Raw genomic sequence first — 20,934 nt, 5'->3', positions numbered from 1 at the left:
CCAGACGAAGGTCGAGTGTAGCCGAAGCTGTGCGCAGGGAAGCTTCGGCGCGATGGCAGAAGGGGGAACCGACTCAAAGATGAAAAGACTTCGGGGGCCTCGACAGATTTCCATAAGCCGTTAACAAATGTAATGGACATGGATGTAATTTTACGTGGGCTGCGTCCCGCGTCTATAAATAGATGAACAGTACTCCCGTACTGTTCACGCTGACTTGGCATTTGCTTTTGGCATCACGCTCGTACTTTTCACCTTCTCTCAGGACCGAAGGTACATTTGTAATTTGGAATCATTTCTGTTTTTCCATGTTAATAAAATAGAAATGATTCTATGGTGATGCTTATATCATATTTCATGCTTTATGTGAGTCCTTCGTCATTACTTGTTATGTTTACGAAGGTATGTCTCTCATGACCTTCGTCCGAGACTCATTATTTCCCGAAGGAACATAATGCTTCGAAGGACGAAGGATTTTAACACTTAACACTTTTTATGTTGCCTTGTTCTTAACTCTTAGCACTTGAGAACAAGTCCCCAACAGTAATCATCAATCGAATCAATACAACTTCTATTTCGCATTTTATCTTAGGAGTAGTTCTAGTCTAGTTTAGGTTTAGCCTCTCGATCCCCAAATTCTCCGCCTCTCCTCGACTCTACGTCGATTAGAGGAGTCTAGGTCGGTCTACCCGAGCCTAGACACCACCTAGGATCTCTCCTCCCCGACGGGGTCCCTCCCGGGAGCGAGATCCAGGCGCCGCCGACGATCCTCCGCCACCCCTGCGCACGCGCGGACCGTCCGGCCCTAGGGCGCGGACCGTCCGGCCGTCAGGCAGGGAGCCCGAGCTCCTGCACCAGGTCGCGGACCGTCCGGCCCTGCGCCGCGGACCGTCCGCGCCTGACCAGAGAGCACCGCCGCCTCGCGCCAGGTCGCGGACCGTCCGGCCCTGGGCCGTGGACCGTCCGCGCCTGACCAGAGAGCACCGCCGCTGGTTCTCTTGAGTAATTGGCGCCTCCAAAAAGGTGTCAACACCGTGCATGGGTTTTCGTGCGGAGATCGGCTCTGCTGTTTCATCTGAACAATAAAAAATAGCCCGTGTGGGAGGAGAAATAGCCTCGTGTACGTTCCAATAAAAAATAAAGTCGGCCGGCAGGGAACGCTTTCGGGCCGGCCGTGTGCGTGTAGGCACTAGGCAGTGTAGCATGCGTGAGCGTGCTAGCTAGCTGCGCTGCGGCGAGCCGGCGACAGACAGCAACAGACGCCGCGGTCCGTGTCCGCTCCAGCGGACGGACGGACGCGCGCGACGGAGCTGACACGTCGGTGTCGCCGGACCAGCTAGCCAGTACCAGATTAATAAAGGGAGGAGAGAGAGTGAGAGAGATGCCATTCGATCGCGTACAATAATGCAGCGACGCACGCATATGTCTCTGCCTTTTTTTCCCTCCCCAGCGTGCGTGTGTGTGTGTTTTGGGCGTTCCGTGTTGATTGGTGAGTGGACGGCGGCGAACGGTGGAGGTGTCGTCGTCGTCGTCGTCTACCTAGGAGCCGCCAGTAGCACCGGCCTTGTTGGATGGTGGCTGACGACGGCCAGAGAGACAAGTGGAGCAGGAGATGGCATGGCAATCAAAGCTGACGACGCTTTGCGCTCGCTCGGCCGCCTTAGGGTCCGTTTGGTTGGGTTGTGGCTGTAGAAAAAGTTGTTGTGGGCTGTGAGCTGTGAAAAAAGCTGTTGTAGGCTGTGTGCTGTTAAAAAGCTAGAAATCGTTTGGTGGAAACCACTAAAAGTCGTTAAAAGTTCTTCGATATATGTTTTCACAGTTCCATCCAAAAGCCACTAAAAGCAGGTCCAGGGGTGTTTTCAGTTTTACACTACGAGAAAGTCGGCTTTTAGAAAAAGCTGCTTCCTGGATTCAGCTCTTTGGGGTCTGTTTGGTTGGGCTGTGGCTGTGAAAAAAGTTGCTGTGGGCTGTGAGCTGTGGAAAAAGCTGTTGTAGGCTGTAAGCCGTTAAAAAGCTAAACTGTTTGGTGGAAACCACTAAAAGTCGTTAAAAGTTCTTCGATATATGTTTTCACAGTTCCATTCGAAAAGCCACTAAAAGCAGGTTCAGGGGTGCTTTCAGATTTGCACTGTGAGAAAGCCAGCTTTTAGAAAAAGCTGCTTCCTAGATCTAACCCTTTGGTTGGCTTTTGGCTTTTAGGGACAAAAGCCAAAAGCCAAAAGTCAAACCAAATACACCCTTGGTTGGCTTTTGGCTTTTAGGGGGCAAAAGCCAAAGCCAAAAGCCAAACCAAACACACCCTTAGCCGCTAAGCAAGCCGATCCGTACATACATGCTTAAGCTCTGCATGCTCGCTGATGTGTGGCTGGCTGGCTGGCGAGCAAACCACCACAGCTAGCCACACCACACGCCCGGCCCCGTTCGAGTCCGTCAACAACACCAGTTAACAAAAATCTCCACCTACCTACCTACCCACCTCACAGGTTCACAGACCAATCATATGTACTAGCCTTTTTCTTCCCCAGCTTTCTCGCCACCCCGCGTCCTCTCTTCTAGAGGACCTGTAATCTTCTTTCGAAACATGACAAAGACCGGTAGTGGTTACATGTGTAGGTATGTTGAGAACTTGAGACGACGGAGACACCGGCGGGCGCGTAAGGATGTGTGGTTTGAGGTTGAAGTAGTATGAGGTGGAAGCGACACCGTCTACTCGATTTTTTGGAACCACGTAGCTACAAAAAAATTGTTTCGGTGTTCATCTTATTCCCGCGTGACTCTTATTCAAACACCATAGAAAATATGGATGTCCCCCTCATTAGCTCTCTTTTCGCTTGTATTTCCAACCAAACAAACTCTAAGCGACCCTGAAAGCTCCCTTTTGAAACTTCAAAAAGAAGCGCAGGAGTTCCACATGAATCATTTTAATATAGTATTACTTCCATTTTTAAATATTTATTGTCCGCTAATTTATTTTTAAACTAAACCGTGATAAATAAAGAATGACGTAGAGAGTACAAAACAAGCTCTCTCGTAGCTGCGAGGGGTAGTTTCTTCTGGTGACATGTGAAGGTTCCCATTGTCTCACTGGAAACACACTTCATCGAGGCTAGCTAGACCAGGCCACGAGCTACGGAGGAGGCAACCTTTTGGTTCTGGAGGGTTCGTGCTCCCTGCCCACACTGCCCCAGTGGCCCAGTTGGTCCAAAAGCTTGCTCAATGTCCAAGCCCCAGTGCGCGGCTCATGCATGGCAATGGCATGCTACGTATACAGCTCTCTTTCTTAAAAGCCAAGTCTCATCACCGGTTCACTGTCAGCCTCGTGTGACAGTGTATATAGATCTCCTCTTGTTTCGCAGCAAAAAAAACCCTACTTGGCCATGCATAAAAGGGGCTCTACATTACAGTAATATTAAACTCAGGGAAGCAACCAATCGTTGAGCACAAGGTGACGGAAGAGCTCATATGTAACAGTCCAGTCGTCAAAGAAAGCAGCTTTACCAGCTGCACTGCGCTCCTTGCTGTCTCCCCTGTTCTAAGGTGCGAGAGAGAGAGAGAAAAAAAAAAGGAGCATGCATCGCATTTCTAATCTAATACGATAGTCATCCACTTTGCCGCGCATAATGCTCGTGCTTTCCCACTTTGTACTTAAATTGCAAAAGCTCCTGTCTCCCACCCCTTCCTTCCCCACTGCCGTTTGCTTGGCCATCTCCAGCTCACTCCCCCCTCGCTAGAGGTAGAGCCTGCTCTGCTCAGCTCAGCCGCATCCTTGCCTCCACTGCAAAGATCTCTCTCCCTTCTTCAATGGCATCTGCCTGCCCTCTTACTCTCAGATTCCTCTTCTCCTGCATCCTCCTTCAAACAATCTGCTGTTCAGGTCAGTGTTTTTTTTTCTTCTTCAGTTTCTGAAAAATCTTTCCTCTGTTACAAAGATTTTTTTTATTTACCTGTCCACACCTTCACTGATCAGCAAAATGCTGTTCAATTGATGCAGCTGGCGCATATGCTTGATGAAATGTATCTGATCTGCCTTCCTGAAATAGAAATGGTGTTTTCTTCCATTCCAGGAGTATCTGTGGAGCTATCATACGATTCAGCACAGGTCAAGGCGCTGTCCAGCTCAGCCGTCACCGAGTACAGAGTCACGGTCACCGACAAGCGGCGTGCCTATTACGTCTTCCAGAAGCCGTTTGTGTGCAGAGACAAGCCATGCAGATCGTCGGAGCCTATCGCCGCCGCCGGCTCATTTGTCAACGAGGCTATTGCTGGTGCCAAACGGCATGAGCCAGAGGCAAACGGCGAGCTCGCCGTGGTTGCGGAGATCGAAGGGGCCGGCGTCGTGCCCCACGTCAAGAGCCGTGTGGCTCCAAGCGCGGTGGCAATGAGTAGCGGCCGGGAGAAGAGGCTCTTGGGTGTCCTGGTCGACGTGCCCTCCCCTCGGCGGGAGCTCGGCGAGGCAAGAGCCACGGCGCGCGACGAGTTCTCTCCGGTCAGCAACCCGGCGACGACTCCCGTGAGCAACCCAGTCACCGTGCCGGCCACCAACCCGATGCCCCCGGGCTTCGTCACCGTGCCATCGACCAACCCGGGCAACGGGATCGCGACCAACCCGAACCTGCCGCCGTTGTACCCGGAGCCGACGACGCCGGGCACCATGCCCATGCCTGACCCGACGACGACGCCCGTGACCGTGCCACCCGCCTTCACGAATCCGGTCGCCGCGCCGAACACCATGCCGGGGACGGCGGTGACGAACCCGGCGACGACGCCGACGCAGTTCCCTGGCTCGTCGCCTGTCACCAACCCGGTGACCACGTATCCGTACCCGCAGCAGGGCGGCATGCCGGCAACAACGCCGCCAGCGGTGTACCAGCCTCCGGCGACGGCGATGCCCGGCACGGTGCAGCCGGGCGCGCCGACCGTGGCAGGGCAGGCGGCGTGGTGCGTCGCCAAGTCGGGGCTCATGGACACCGCCCTCCAGGACGGGATCGACTACGCGTGCGGCGTCGGCGGGGCCGACTGCTCGGCCATCCAGCCCATGGGCGCCTGCTACAACCCCAACACGCTGCAGGCCCACGCCTCCTACGCCTTCAACAGCTACTTCCAGCGCAACCCGTCGGCGGCGAGCTGCGACTTCGGCGGCGCCGGCATGCTCGTCAATGTCAACCCAAGTGAGCCACCAACGATACTGAAATCTGCTACGCATTGTTTTGGCACATCTAACACTCGCATTGGGTTTTTGCCAACCAACCTTATTTATTTGCAGGCTCAGGAACTTGCGTGTACCAGACACCAGCAGGGTAAGAGTGGATCCATGATCCATCCATCGGTCCATCTCAAAATCCCATCTTGCCATCACCCATCAGCATGATCATTATCACCCACACGCCATAGATGACAGATGCAGTGTGCCGCGCATGGCTGTGTTCTGACTGCATCGATGCTGCAACTGACTCGTGCAGTTTCGGCGCCGGTTACAGCCCGGGGACGACGGGCGTCGGTGTGCCTAGCGGTTACACTCCGGGGATGTCGGGCGCCGTGGGAGGGGGCTCCGGCTCCACGGTGCTGAACGCCAACGACCCCGGGGGTAACTCCATGTACGACGACGGCTACGACAACCCGACGGGGCTCACCGCCGGCTCGGCGTCGCTGTCCTGCGGCGGCCGGGTCGTCGTGTGCCTCATCTGGATGGTCACCTTTGCATTTGTCAGGGAGAAAATGTTGTAGAGCCCACCTCGAGCTGCTGGAAGGAAATAGGATCACACTGCTGTCACATGTTTGTTTGTTAATCAGTTGTGTCGTGCTGTACATATACGATCGAGTGAGTTTCTCATATGCGAGATGAGATGACGAGTACATGTTTTTTATGTCGGTTGTACAGGAGTGGATTCAAAGATGAAAATGGGATTGGAGCAATTCAAAAAAAAAAGTTTAAAAACAGAGGAAAAAATTAAAATAAATTATGTTGAGAGTGGGATTTGAACCCACGCCCTTTCGGACCAGAACCTTAATCTGGCGCCTTAGACCAACTCGGCCATCTCAACTTTATGTTATTTGTAGTTAAAAGGTTTTTGTATTGTATACGTACCCGCATGTCTTCCATTATATTACATCACACCATTTGCTGTCTGTCTGCATGAGCATGCTTTGACCTTCATTAACAGAAGTACCAGTCAGATTAGACTAGAACCACGTACAACTTAGTTGATCACAATATCGTTTTGTAATTCTTCTTTCTTACCAAACTAAAACAAAAATGCTTGTTTTGTTCAATCAGCCAGGATATGTTAGGTTATTGAAATAATCGTTATATTAGTCTGAAAGTATAATATATATATGCTAAAGAAGAACATCATATGTGTGTGGTATAAGTTTACATTTGACGAGGGAGACATAAGGAAACTCGTACGTGGATGGATCTAAGAAAGTACCAACATTTTTTATGATGAACAAGTGTTGTTTGGTTAATTATAAAACACATTTTACAGTATATCTATTTAGAGTAACCAATACTGATAATATTCCATACGAACTTTATCGAAATTCAGAAAGTTGATTCAATCCAAAACTTAAAACCATTCCTTTTTTTTTGAGATGGAGGTGACAGTACGTACATTGGAGGCTTGCACAAAGCAACAAAACCGCCACACTGCTCTGCCAGCCTTCCACCCGGCGCCAGTGCCACGGGACCAGACCAAACGCATTCAATTCGATCAGGGTACTGTTGCATGACACTGTATGATTCCGATTCCAGCCATTTCATCCGATCGAGCAGTGCCGAGGAAATCGAGAGAGAGAGAGAAGAGGACGCAGTGACTGCGACTGCGACTGCGACTGTGACTGGCTGCCTCCACGTCCATGGTTCATGGTCATGGGCACCCATGTGCCAAGAGTACGCCGACAGCTAGCAGCTGGCCGGACACAGCAGCACCACGGCAGGGCGGCAGGCACAGCGATTCCGGCGACCAGCAGGCACACATCTTCGCCATTTTTCTCGCAGCACACAGCCAGCCGTTCCATCCCAGTACAAAGATTTTCATCAGTAACTCTTCGCATGTGCTGTGTCGTGTGACCGTGTCCTTCCAAATGGCATCCCGTCCCGGGCAACGCCGCACATGTAGCAGCAGCAGCGAATTTAAGGCATGTTTGGTTTGATGTCTAATTTTTCTGTCTAAGATTAGTTTTTTAATTCGAACGACTAACCTTAGCCAAAATATGACACATTTAGCAACGAACCAAACAGCCCCTTACTGCGTCTTTTAAACAGAAAACAGTCGGGCTAATTGCCCGTGCTACTGCTATCTATCTCAATCCAGCTCAATACTCAATGCCTGACGGTGCTCAGCTTTGCATGCTGGTTATTGGAGACGCACGGCAGTCCTAGCATCTGCCAGTTCAGTTGCGTGCAGTACACATGAGAGAAGGGAATCCAATTCGCCGAACCCAATGCAGGAACTCTTCCTGAGTATACCGCGGCGCGTTCCTTAAATAATACTCTTTCCTCTCCGTTCGAAAATAGTAGTTATTTTAATTTTTTATTTTTATGTTTATATTTAAATGAATGATGATAAATCTGCCCACATACATAGAAACAAGGGTAGGAAGCGAAGCAGTGAGCATCAGGCTAAAGGCCGGCGGGGTTCCGAGTGACAGACAACACAACAGATCATGTCATTCAAAAAGGTTGCCCGAGCAGGCTAGCTATAGCTCCACCCACCAGGCAAACGGTTTATGTGTTCGCTCGTAGTAGAGTCGCGTCTGGCCGTGTTCATTTTTTTTACAACCAAGCTATGATCTTGTGAACGAACGATTTTAACTAGGGTCTTATTTGGTTATTCTCATTACACATGGATTGAATGAGATTAAAAAAATAAGAAAAAAATTTAATTTGCTTACGATTTAAATCCGTTTAATCCCACTCAATTCGACATCTTCATCATTTACCTTTAATAGTTAACCAAATAAGCCCTAGAGCGTATGAAAACCGTTCTTTTAACCGATAACAAAAACATAAAAGGTGTAAACATGACACACTATACTGTTTTTTACAACAAACATTATATAGATAAAATATATAGACTGTACAATTAAAAATGCAGTCTCTCAGTGATTCGACTAGGAAAGCATGTTTTATACACCAAGCTACAACTGCTCACCAATGAAAAAAATGGCCCATAAGATTTTCAGGTCTAACATGAGGCGTCTAACTCTTGGAGTTCAAGCATGCAGATGGTTGAAGCTGCAGTTAGAAGTGTCCTTGTGTGTAAGTTGTTTTTTTTAAACTAAAATGTTGTCAACTATCTTAAAAAAATATAATATGTGTGAGTTATTACCTCTATTATGGAGTTAGAACCTCTTTTATATACGATATTTGTGAGTTATTACTCCTAAGGCATGTTTGGGAGAGCTGCGCTTTAACAATTATAGCTTCGGTTTTTCAGATTCACCATAAAACAGCTCCAGTAAATTGTTGAGGTGGGGTTTAGTAAATTGTTGAGGTGGGGTTTACGAGTGTTTGTCTTACATATGGAGTACTCTAGCTTTTGTAATACAAATGATTTGTGCGAGTTTCCTTGACTACCCTCGATGTTTCGTGCGAGAGAACCGAAGCGGTATATGTTATATAACCAGTGACATGGTGGGTAATTTTCGTGCAACTTCATGATGATGTATGAAAACAACTAGCGTTTTTAAGCACCATGTGAGAAGCTTCAGGAATTTTATGAAACTGACATCTAGTTTCACTCTTTTATTTAAGATAGAGCTCGTGAAGCTAGACCTGTTTTGATGGACGAAGCTAAAACGAACCTGAAATTGTTCAAATGGAGCCCTCTCAACCTGGCCCTGAGTTTTACAGAGGAGAGGAGTTAAAAGTATACAGACATGCCTTAGAACGTATTCATAGGATTGCCAAACTAATAAGGACTATACATGTCCACAGTGGGCCGGCCCGTTGGGCGGCACGTGGCCCGGCATGCGTTGGCACGGCGCAGACCCGGCCCGGCACGACGACGATCGTGCACGTGCCAGCCCGGCATGCCACTTGTGCCATGCTTGGCCCTCCAGGCCGGCCCACGGTGATGGCACGAGCACGGGCCCAGTAAACGGGTAGGCCCGACAAGGGCCTGGCTCGGCATTAATAGGGAGAGGGAGGGGAGGGGCGAGGGGATATTTTCCTAGTTTCCCACACCCCCTCACATACGCCGCACTCGCCTCGTCGAACGCCGATTCACGAAACCCTAGCGGCTCTCCACTCGCATACGCCGCCGCCTGGTGCCTCCACTGGTCGTCTGCTCCACCGCCGTCGCCTTCGCCTCGCCTCCCGTCCCGACATTGACGGTTGCCGGTGAGTCTTCATCGTTGTCCCTGAGAGCATCTAGAGGGGGGTGAATAGGTGATCCTGTGAAACTTAAACTTAATGCCACAAAACTTGGTTAAGCGTTAGCATACTAATTGCCAAGTGGCAAGAAAGGAGTTTCAACAAAACACAATAACCAAAAAGATATCAATCACAGAGATGGCATGGTGGTTATCCCGTGGTTCGGCCAAGACCAACGCTTGCCTACTCCACGTTGTGGCGTCCCAACGGACGAGGGTTGCAATCAACCCCTCTCAAGCGGTCCAAAGACCCACTTGAATACCATGGTGTTTTGCTTTGCTTTTCTTAATCCCGTTTGCGAGGAATCTCCACAACTTGGAGCCTCTCGCCCTTACACTTGAAGTTCACAAAGAATCACGGAGCAAGGGAGGGATTAGCAACTCACACAAGACACTAAGATCACAGCAAATACGCACACACAAGACCCAGACTTAAGCTCAAATGACTATCACACTAGAACGGAGCTCAAATCACTACAATGTCGAACAAGTGTGCAAGAATGATGTGTGAGTGATCAACAATGCTCAAAGGATGCTTGGTATCTTCCTCCATGCGCCTAGGGGTCCCTTTTATAGCCCCAAGGCAGCTAGGAGCCGTTGAGAGCATTCTAGGAAGGCTGGTCTTGCCTTCTGTCGACTGGCGCACCGGACAGTCCGGTGCACACCGGACACTGTCCGGTGCCCGATTTCCTTCCAAAAGTGGCGCAGTCGACCGTTGGCAGCCTGAGAGCCGTTGGCACACCGGACATGTCCGGTGCACACCGGACAGTCCGGTGCCCCCTTCTAGCCGTTGGCTCGGCCACGTGTCCCGCGCAGATCGCGCGGCCGACCGTTGACTCACCGGACAGTCCGGTGAATTATAGCCATACGTCGCCGATGAATTCCCGAGAGCGGCCAGTTCGCTCGAGCCAGCCTGGCGCACCGGACACTGTCCGGTGCACCACCGGACAGTCCGGTGCTCCCAGACTGAGCAGAGTCTTGGCTGCTCGAGCCAAGACATTTCCAATTGGATTTTTCATGTTTCCAGCACTTAGACACAATACATTAGTCCATAAAACAATGTACTAAGTCTGAGAAACATACCTTTATCCTTGATTTGTACTTTGTCTACCATTTTACACTTAGGCACTTGTGTTGGACACTAAATCACCAAAATACTTAGAAATGGCCCAAGGGCACATTTCCCTTTCAGTCCCGCTCTCTCCCTCCCTCGTTCTTTCCTCTCCCAGTCGTTTCCGTGACCGCTCGTCCGCTCCCCTTGTCTCTCGATCTGCTCAAGTGTTGTGCCATTCTTGGTCTGGTACTCCGGTGTTCCATAGTCGGTGGATCTAGTGCTCCGGCAGCGCATGTAAACGTCTGATACCCTAACCTTCTAGATTGTTTGCTCCATCTCCCCATCTCCGTTACTCATTGTTTGCTTCGATTTGATCTTTGGATGAAGATCTCAGGTCGGCGCTTGCCGTGAGGTAGCCGGAGACACCGACTGCGCGGGTGGTCTAGCGCCGGTGGCAATGTCCATGGATGATGATTCCATGGACGACGAGTTCGTTAAAGCCATAGAGGCCGAGGAACGGCGACTTGAAGCTCAGAACGAGCAAGATGATGCCCGGTGTTTCCTCCTTGGTAGCAGCTCAGCTGCTGCCATCGAGGTTGATGGCACCGGTGCTGGGACGGGAACGGAGACAGGACCGAGCATGGCGGATACGCTCACCGGATCCACCAGCCCAATGGCGATAGCCGATGCTAGCAGATCTGTCGCTGCCTCTGGTAAGCGCTCCAGGAGGAGGGGACCGACCTCTAAGGTTTGGTTGCATTTTGAGGAAGTTACTCAGAAACAGGGAGGCAATGAGGTAACGATTTCCGCCATTTGTCTTCACTGCAAGCACACCTTGTCTGCTAAATCTTCTTCTAGAACGGGACACTTGATCCATCACCTAGAACTTTGCCCCGCTAAGAAAGAAAAAGAAAAAACTAGTAGATCTCAATCCCTGCTTAAGTTTAATGTTGATGGATCTGTTGTGCAATGGGAGTACTCTCCATCTGTTGCAAGGACTGAGCTTTGTCGTATGATTGCTAGACTAGACCTACCTCTGTGTTTTGGTGAATCTAGTGCATTTCAAGAATATATTACTCATGCTCATAATCCTCGGTTTGTTAAGTCCTCCAGGCAAACTAACGCTAGAGACTTAATTAGGCTTTTTAATGATCGTGCTGAACAACTTATTAATGTACTCAAATTTGTTTCATCTGTTGCACTTACATCTGACATTTGGTCTGGAAAGGCAAAAGAGGATTACATCAGTGTTGATTGCTCATTTTGTGAACTCTGATCGGTGTTTAGAAAAGAGGTTGCTTGGTCTTAGACCAATTGAGGTAGCTCATACATGTTATAACATTGTTGAGCGTGTTGAACTGATTGCAAATGATTATGGAATTACTGATAAAATCTTTGCTATTGTGCTTGATAACGCCTCATCTAACAAAACTGCTATGGAAGTTCTAAAACCAGTGTTTTCTGGTTACATTGGCCATTTGATTCCTATGCCTAGTAGAAATGAATATGATTTGAGTGCTATTTTCTTGCATCAACGTTGTGGTTGCCATATAATTAATTTGATTGTTAAGAGCTGTTTGAAACGTTTGCAACCATATCTTGAAGATTTTAGAACTGCAATAACATTCTTAAATGCTTCAAATCAACGCATTGCTTCTTATAAACAATATTGCCTTAGTGTTGGTGTCCGCCCTCGTAAATTTGGAGTGGACATGGATGTTAGATGGAATTCCACTTTTCTTATGCTCAAACATTTGGTTCCCTATCAAAGTACTTTCTCTGTTTGGATCAGAACCAACCATCCTTGCAAAGTTGATGGGTCATCTTTACTGAGTGATAATCACCGGTCTATTGCAGAAAAGTTGTTATTTTTTCTTTAGTTATTCTATGATTCAACTGTGGCATTGTCTGGTGTTTATTACCCTACTTTACCCTTGATGTTGCATCATATTCTAAAAATTGCTATGCATCTTAATGCATATAAGAACCATGAATTGTTAAGAGATGCAGTTGTTCCTATGAAATCAAAGTTTCTGAAATATTGGAGAGAAATACCCATTCTTTATGCATTTGCTTTCATTCTTGATCCTAGAGCTAAGATGAGAGGGTTTCATAAATTTCTTCAGAGGTTATCTACTCTAAATGGTACAGATTATAGTAGATTCCCATCATCTATTCGTACTAAACTAACTAAGATGTTTCAGATTTATAAAACCAAATTTGGTGGAGTTTGTTTGATAAGTATAATGTTGGGGACTTGTTCTCAAATACTATGAATCAAGAACAAGGCAACACACGATGTTAAATATTAAAGTCGTTCGTCCTTCGAAACATTATTTCCCTTTGGTATAATGAATTTCGGACGAAGGTTATGAAGGTCATACCTTCATAATTATCATAAAAGATAAGAAAAGATTTATGTATAAAATACGGAAAATAACATTGTCGGGGACCATAATTAGGGGTACCCTCAAGACGCCTAATTCTCAGCTGGTAACCCCCATCAGCATAAAGCTGCAAAGGCCCGATGGGTACGATTAAGTCAGGGATCAGTCCACACGAGTGACTCGATCGCGCTTCACCCGAGCCTAGCCTCGGCCAAGGGCAGCCGACCTCGAGAGACTTCCGTCTCGCCCGAGGCCCCCCTTTTTACGGCGGACACATCACCGGCTCGCCCGAGGCCTTGGCTTCGCTCAGAAGCGACCCTGACTAAATCGCCACACCGACTGACCGAGTTGCAGGAGCATTTAACGCAAAGGGTGAGTCAGACAGACAGTCAGGCCTTGCCAAAGGCGCCACGGCGAACTCCGCTCCGCCCGACCCCAGGGCTCGGACTCGGGCTAAGACCCGGAAGACGGCGAACTCCGCTCCGCCCGACCCCAGGGCTCGGACTCGGGCTAAAGACCCGGAAGACGGCGAACTCCGCTCCGCCCGACCCCAGGGCTCGGACTCGGGCTAAAGACCCGGAAGACGGCGAACTCCGCTCCGCCCGACCCCAGGGCTCGGACTCGGGCTAAGACCCGGAAGACGGCGAACTCCGCTCCGCCCGACCCCAGGGCTCGAACTCGGGCTAAGACCCGAAAGACGACGAAACTCCGCCTCGCCCGACCCCAGGGCTCGGACTCCGCCCTGGCCTCGGCCAAACGGCCTCCGCCTCGCCCGACCCCATGGCTCGGACTCGGCCTCAGCAACAGAAGACAGACTCAACCTCGACTTCGGAGGAGCCCCCACGTCACCCCGCCTAGGGCACAGACCCGCCACGTCAACAGGAAGCGTCATCATCGTCCTGCCCCGAATCGACTCGGGTCACGGAGAACAAGACCGGCGTCCCATCCGGCCAGCTCCGCCGGATGGGCAATGATGGCGCTCCACAAGCTCTGTGACGACGGCGGCCCCCAGCTCTCTTACGGAAGCAGGGCGACGTCAGCAAGGACTCGACCGCTCCAACAGCTGTCCCTCCACCAGGCACCGTCGCACCTCCGACAGCCACGACATCACGCCAGCAAGGTGCCAAGACCTCTCCGGCTGCCACATTGGCATGTACCTAGGGCGCTAGCTCTCTCTCCGCTAGACACGTAGCACTCTGCTACACCCCCCATTGTACACCTGGATCCTCTCCTTACGACTATAAAAGGGAGGACCAGGGCCTTCTTAAAGAGGGTTGGCCGCGCGGGACCGAGGACGGGACATGCGCTCTCTTGGGGCCGCTCGCTTCCCTCACCCGCGTGGACGCTTGTAACCCCCCTACTGCAAGCGCACCTGACCTGGGCGCGGGACGAACACGAAGGCCGCGGGACTTCCACCTCTCTCACGCTCGACTCCGGCCACCTCGCCTCTCCCCCCTTCGCGCTCGCCCACGCGCTCGACCCATCTGGGCTGGGGCACGCAGCACACTCACTCGTCGGCTTTGGGACCCCCCTGTCTCGAAACGCCGACAGTTGGCGCGCCAGGTAGGGGCCTGCTGCGTGCTGACGAACAGCACCCCGTCAAGCTCCAGATGGGCAGTCTCCAGCAACCTCTCCGGCCCGGGACGGTGCTTCGTTTCGGGACTCTTGAGTTCATGTCCTTCGACGGCAGCTATGACATGATACTTCTTCCACCGCCGCGCGACAACGACAATGGCGGCCGACAACCCGCTCGCCGGCGGCGGAATCGACGACATCTTCCCCGCGTGGTGGAAGAGCAACATTCGAGCTCGCCCCGTTCTCTCCCCCGCCAACGGAGGAGGAGGCGGGGCCATCAAGGCCAAGCGGGAGGACACGCTTCGTTGGCCGTCGAGCAAATCGACGCCCCCGACGCCCCGACGGAAGGCACGCCGGACGTCGACCTCGCGTTCAATACGAAGGCAAGCGCCGTCCCCCCGCGACATGCTGACCCCGAGCAAGAAGACGACGCCGGCGCGCTCGCGGAAAGCCTGCAGGACGTCGCCCTCGTACCTGAGATGACGGTGCAACCAGTCCCCGACGTGACCACGTCGCTCCTCGTCGACCAAAAGGTACCGGCTAACTCCCATCTTGCGTCATTTCGACTCGGCCTCAACCCGCCAAACGACCTCGTTTTGGCGGGCGCTCTCATTGAGGCGGATGCAACCCCACTGGGGTCTCGTATACGGTCGCCTTGGGACCGGCTGACGGACGTCTCAACCTACGGGCCCTCTGGGTCCGAGGAAGATGACGACCCCAGCGTCTGTCGGGATTTCTCCGGACTTGGCAACCCTAGTGCCATGCGGGACTTCATGACCGCATGTGACTACTGCCTATCCGACGGTTCCGACGGAAGCCGCAGCCTTGGCGACGAGAGCTGCGGCCCAAGCCGCGAATGTTTCCACATCGAGCTAGGGGATCCCTCCGAGGGCAACCGTCTCGGCATGCCGGAGGACGGTGATCTTCCCAGGCCGGTGCCTCGCGCCGACATCCCACGGGAGCTAGCTGTGGTCCCCGCTCCGGCGGGGGGTTACGACCCACAACTCGAGCAAGTCCGTGAGGCGCAGGCCAGGCTCGACGAGGGAACATGAGCGCTTGAGCCGATCCGTCGGGACGTCGGGCAGGTATGGGCGGACCAACCCCTGGTCGGAGAAATACGTCACCTGCCCCAAGGTCTCCAGCACCGCGTCGCCAACGATGTCAGGGTCAGGCCGCCGCCCGCATCCAGCGGGGTTGGTCAGAACCTGGCAGCCGCAGCGATGCTCCTCCGCGCGATGCCGGAGCCATCAACCACCGAGGGTCGGCGAATCCAGGGAGAGCTCAAGGATCTCCTGGAAGGCGCTGCGGCCCGACGGGCCGAGAGCACAGCCTCCCGAAGGCAAGGATATCCCTCGGAACCTCATGCCGCGACTTCCCGATTCATGCGGGAAGCCTCGGTCTACACCGGGCGCACGCGCAACACCGCGCCTGCGGCCCCGGGCCACCTCGGCACCGAGCACCATCGACGCGACCGTCGAGCCCATCTCGACGAAAGGGTGCGCCGAGGCTACCACCCCAGGCGTGGGGGGCGCTACGACAGCGGGGAGGATCGGAGTCCCTCGCCCGAACCACCCAGTCCGCAGGCCTTCAGTCGGGCCATCCGACGGGCGCCATTCCCGACCCGGTTCCGACCCCCGACTACTATCACGAAGTACTCGGGGGAAACGAGACCAGAACTGTGGCTCGCGGACTACCGCCTTGCCTGCCAACTGGGTGGAACGGACGACGACAACCTCATCATCCGTAACCTCCCCCTGTTCCTCTCCGACACTGCTCGCGCCTGGTTGGAGCACCTGCCTCCGGGGCAGATCTCCAACTGGGACGACTTGGTCCAAGCCTTCGCTGGGAATTTCCAGGGCACGTACGTGCGCCCCGGGAATTCCTGGGACCTTCGAAGCTGCCGGCAACAGCCGGGGGAGTCGCTCCGGGACTACATCCGACGATTCTCGAAGCAGCGCACCGAGCTGCCCAACATCACCGACTCGGATGTCATCGGCGCGTTCCTCGCCGGCACCACTTGCCGCGACCTGGTGAGCAAGCTGGGTCGCAAGACCCCCACCAGGGCGAGCGAGCTGATGGACATCGCCACCAAGTTCGCCTCTGGCCAGGAGGCGTTCGAGGCTATCTTCCGAAAGGACAAGCAGCCCCAGGGCCGCCCATCGGAAGAGGCTCCCGAGGCGTCTGCTCCGCGCGGCGCCAAGAAGAAAGGCAAGAGGAAGTCGCAATCGAAACGCGACGCTGCTGACGCGGACCTTGTCGCCGCCGCCGAGCACAAGAACCCTCGGAAGCCCCCTGGAGGTGCGAACCTCTTCGACCAGATGCTCAAGGAGCCGTGCCCCTACCATCAGGGGCCCGTCAAGCACACCCTCGAGGAGTACATTATGCTTCGGCGTCACTTCCACAGGGCCGGGCCACCCGCCGAGGGTGGCAGGGCCCGCGACGACGACAAGAACGAAGATCACCAAGCAGGAGAGTTCCCCGAGGTCCGCGACTGCTTCATGATCTATGGAGGGTATGCGGCGAATGCCTCGGCTCGGCATCGCAAGCAAGAGCGCCGGGAGGTCTGCTCGGTGAAGGTGGCGGCTGAAAGGGAATTAGGCTTACACCTAGTTCCTAAATTATTTTGGTGGTTGAATTGCCCAACACAAATTGATGAACTAACTAGTTTGCTCTAGATTATACGCTCTACAGGTGCCAAAGGTTCATCTATAACTATACTAAATCGACTGTCCGGAATACCGTAGATTATTCCGGACAGGAGAAGCTTTTTGGAAATACAGGCCAAGCGCGGACCGTCCGGGCCCTTGCGGCGGACCGTCCGCGACACAAGGATATCTCTCGGACAGAACCAATGCAAAAACACAAGTTTCCACTACAGACTGTCCGGAGGAAAAGCGAAGACCGTCCGAGCCCTCGCGCGGACCGTCCGGCCTCAGGCGCGGACCGTCCGGTCGGTAAGAAACCGAAAAACCCGAAGGTAACGGGTTCGGAAAAATGAATTATAGGGGGCCTCGCGGACCGTCCGGGGTGCACGACCGGACCGTCCGCGACTGACTCAGTCTGACATCTGACGACGCATTAAATGCAATATAGCCGTTGATATAGCCGTTACTGCTGACCGTTGCGTTTTCAGCCGTTGATCTACAGGGGCGGACCGTCCGGACCTGGCTCGCGGACCGTCCGCGCTCGGCAGAATGGCCCAACGGCTAGGAAGTGGTTGGTGGCTATAAATACAACCCCAACCACCTCCATTCACTTCATCCAAGCATTCCAACCTTCAACATTCAATACAAGAGCTAGCAATCCATTCCAAGACACATTCAAAGCCTCCATCTCTCCAAGTTTCACTATTGAGATAAGAGATCATTAGTGATTAGTGGCTTGAGAGAGAAAGTGATCCGTGTGTCATTTGTCGCTCTTGTTGCTTGGCTTTTTAATCGTGCTTTCTTGATTCTTTCATTGCGATCAAACTCACTTGTAATTGAGGCAAGAGACACCAATCTTGTGGTGATCCTTGTAGGAACTTTGTGTTCCAAGTGATTGAGAAAAGAAAGCTCACTCGATCCGTGGATCGTTTGAGAGAGGGAAGGGTTGAAAGAGACCCGGCCTTTGTGGCCTCCTCAACGGGGAGTAGGTTTGCAAGAACCGAACCTCGGTAAAACAAATCCGCGTGTCACACTCTCCATTTGGTTGCGATTTGTTTTCCACCCTCTCTCGCGGACTCATTTCTTTATTACTAACGCTAACCCGGCTTGTAGTTGTGTTTATATTTGTAAATTTCAGTTTCGCCCTATTCACCCCCCCCTCTAGGCGACTTTCAATTGGTATCAGAGCCCGGTGCTTCATTAGAGCCTAACCGCTCGAAGTGATGTCGGGAGATCACGCCAAGAAGGAGATGGAGACCGGCGAAAAGCCCACTACAAGCCAAGGGAGCACTTCATCGGAAGAGTCCCACACCAAGAGGAAGGAGAAGAAGAAGGACTCCTCCAAACGGAAGGAGAAAAAGTCTTCCTCTTCACACCACAAAGAGAAGAAGGAAAAATCTTCTTCTCACAAGCCGCATCGGAGAGGAGACAAGCACAAAAGAATGAGGAAGGTGGTCTACTACGAGACCGACACTTCATCAACATCAACCTCCGACTCCGACGCGCCCTCCGTCACTTCTAAGCGCCAAGAGCGCAAGAAGTATAGTAAGATCCCCCTACGCTACCCTCGCATTTCCAAACATACACCTTTACTTTCCGTCCCACTAGGCAAACCACCAACTTTTGATGGTGAAGATTACGCTAGGTGGAGCGATTTAATGCGATTTCATCTAATCTCGCTCCACAAAAGTATATGGGATGTTGTTGAGTTTGGTGCACAGGTACCGTCGATAGGGGATGAGAACTATGATGAGGATGAGGTGGCCCAAATCGAGCACTTCAACTCACAAGCAACGACAATACTCCTCGCCTCTCTAAGTAGAGAGGAGTATAACAAAGTACAAGGGTTGAAGAGCGCTAAGGAGATTTGGGATGTGCTCAAAACCGCGCACGAAGGAGATGAGCTCACCAAGATCACCAAGCGGGAAACGATCGAGGGGGAGCTCGGTCGGTTCCGGCTTCGCAAAGGGGAGGAGCCACAACACATGTACAACCGGCTCAAGACTTTGGTGAACCAAGTGCGCAACCTCGGGAGCAAGAAATGGGATGACCACGAAGTGGTAAATGTTATTTTAAGATCTCTCATTTTTCTTAATCCCACTCAAGTTCAATTGATTCGTGGTAATCCTAGATATACTAAAATGACTCCCGAGGAAGTTATCGGGCATTTTGTAAGTTTTGAGTGCATGATAGAAGGCTCGAGGAAAATCAACGAGCTTGGCGACCCATCCGAAGCCCAACCCGTTGCATTCAAGGCAACAGAGGAAAAGAAGGAGGAGTCTACACCAAGTAGACAACCAATAGACGCCTCCAAGCTCGACAATGAGGAAATGGCGCTCGTCATCAAGAGCTTCCGCCAAATCCTCAAGCAAAGGAGGGGGAAGGACTACAAGTCCCGCTCCAAGAAGGTTTGCTACAAGTGTGGTAAGCCCGGTCATTTTATTGCTAAATGTCCTATATCTAGTGACAGTGACCGAGGCGACGACAAGAAGGGGAGAAGAAAGGAGAAGAAAAGGTACTATAAGAAGAAGGGCGGCGATGCCCATGTTTGTCGGGAATGGGATTCCGACGAAAGCTCAAGCGACTCCTCCGACGACGAGGACGCCGCCAACATCGCCGTCACCAAGGGACTTCTCTTCCCCAACGTCGGCCACAAGTGCCTCATGGCAAAGGACGGCAAAAAGAAGAAGGTTAAATCCAACTCCTCCACTAAATATGAATCGTCTAGTGATGATAATGCTAGTGATGAGGAGGATAATTTGCATATTCTCTTTGCCAATCTTAACATGGAGCAAAAAGAAAAACTAAATGAATTGATTAGTGCTATTCATGAAAAGGATGACCTTTTGGACTCCCAAGAGGATTGTCTAATTAAAGAAAACAAGAAACATGTTAAGGTTAAAAAGGCTTATGCTCTAGAAGTAGAAAAATGTGAAAAATTGTCTAGTGAGCTAAGCACATGCCGTGAGATGATTGACAACCTTAGAAATGAAAATGCTATTTTAAATGCTAAGGTTGATTCACATGTTTATAATGTTTCGATTCCCAATCTTAGAGATGATAATATTGACTTGCTTGCTAAGATTGATGAATTGAATGTATCTCTTGCTTGCCTTAGATTAGAGAATGAAAATTTAATTGCTATGGCTAAAGATTTTGATGTTTGCAAAGTTACAATTTCCAATCTTAAAGATAAAAATGATATTCTTCATGCTAAGATTGTGGAACTTGATTCTTGCAAACCCTCTACATCTACCATTGAGCATGTCACTATTTGTGCTAGATGTAGAGATATTGATGTTAATGCTATTCATGATCACATGATCTTAATTAAGCAACAAAATGATCATATAGCTAAACTTGATGCTAAAATTGCCGAGCACAACTTAGAAAATGAGAAATTTAAATTTGCTCGTAGCATGCTCTATAATGGGAGACGCCCGGGCATTAAGGATGGCATTGGCTTCCAAAGGGGAGACAATGTCAAAATTAGTACCCCTCCTAAGAGATTGTCCAACTTTGTTAAGGGCAAGGCTCCCATGCCTCAGGATAACGAGGGTTACATTTTATACCCTGCCGGTTATCCCGAGAGCAAAATTAGGAGAATTCATTCTAGGAAGTCTCACTCTGGCCCTAATCATGCTTTCATGTATAAGGGTGAGACATCTAGCTCTAGGCAACCAACCCATGCTAAATTGCCTAGAAAGAAAACTCCTAGTGATCATAACATTTCATTTAAAACTTTTGATGCATCTTATGTGTTGACTAACAAATCCGGCAAAGTAGTTGCCAAATATGTTGGGGGCAAGCACAAGGGCTCCAAGACTTGTGTTTGGGTACCCAAAGTTCTTGTGTCTAATGCCAAAGGACCCAAAACCATTTGGGTACCTAAAGTCAAGAA

At 51.2% G+C, this 20,934-nt stretch overlaps 1 protein-coding gene and 1 non-coding gene across 3 annotated transcripts; one reads left to right on the top strand and one right to left on the bottom strand.

Moving 5' to 3' along the window:
- Positions 1-3,430: 3,430 nt before the first annotated feature.
- Positions 3,431-5,923, top strand: LOC100193588 (Carbohydrate-binding X8 domain superfamily protein). 2 transcript variants are annotated; one of them, XM_008654419.1, is made up of 4 exons: positions 3,431-3,871; positions 4,062-5,165; positions 5,261-5,294; positions 5,457-5,923. In XM_008654419.1, exons 1-4 carry the CDS (start codon positions 3,799-3,801, stop codon positions 5,719-5,721), a joined length of 1,476 nt encoding a protein of 491 aa, XP_008652641.1. In that variant the 5' UTR covers positions 3,431-3,798; the 3' UTR covers positions 5,722-5,923. The 2 variants fall into 2 exon arrangements, with proteins under 2 accessions (XP_008652641.1, NP_001132166.2); NM_001138694.2 differs by having other exon boundaries at positions 3,685-3,871; positions 3,989-5,165; positions 5,457-5,913.
- Positions 5,924-5,957: 34 nt separating this feature from the next.
- Positions 5,958-6,038, bottom strand: TRNAL-AAG (transfer RNA leucine (anticodon AAG)). Its single transcript has one exon. It is a non-coding gene; the product is annotated as a tRNA-Leu (tRNA).
- Between the last annotated feature and the right edge of the window lie 14,896 nt (positions 6,039-20,934).

Source organism: Zea mays, chromosome 1 (genome assembly GCF_902167145.1).
Source record: "Zea mays cultivar B73 chromosome 1, Zm-B73-REFERENCE-NAM-5.0, whole genome shotgun sequence".
In the NCBI taxonomy this organism is placed as follows: Eukaryota; Viridiplantae; Streptophyta; class Magnoliopsida; order Poales; family Poaceae; genus Zea; species Zea mays.
The sequence above is the reverse complement of the archived record's forward strand: the minus strand, read 5'-3'. Positions and strand labels throughout refer to the sequence as shown.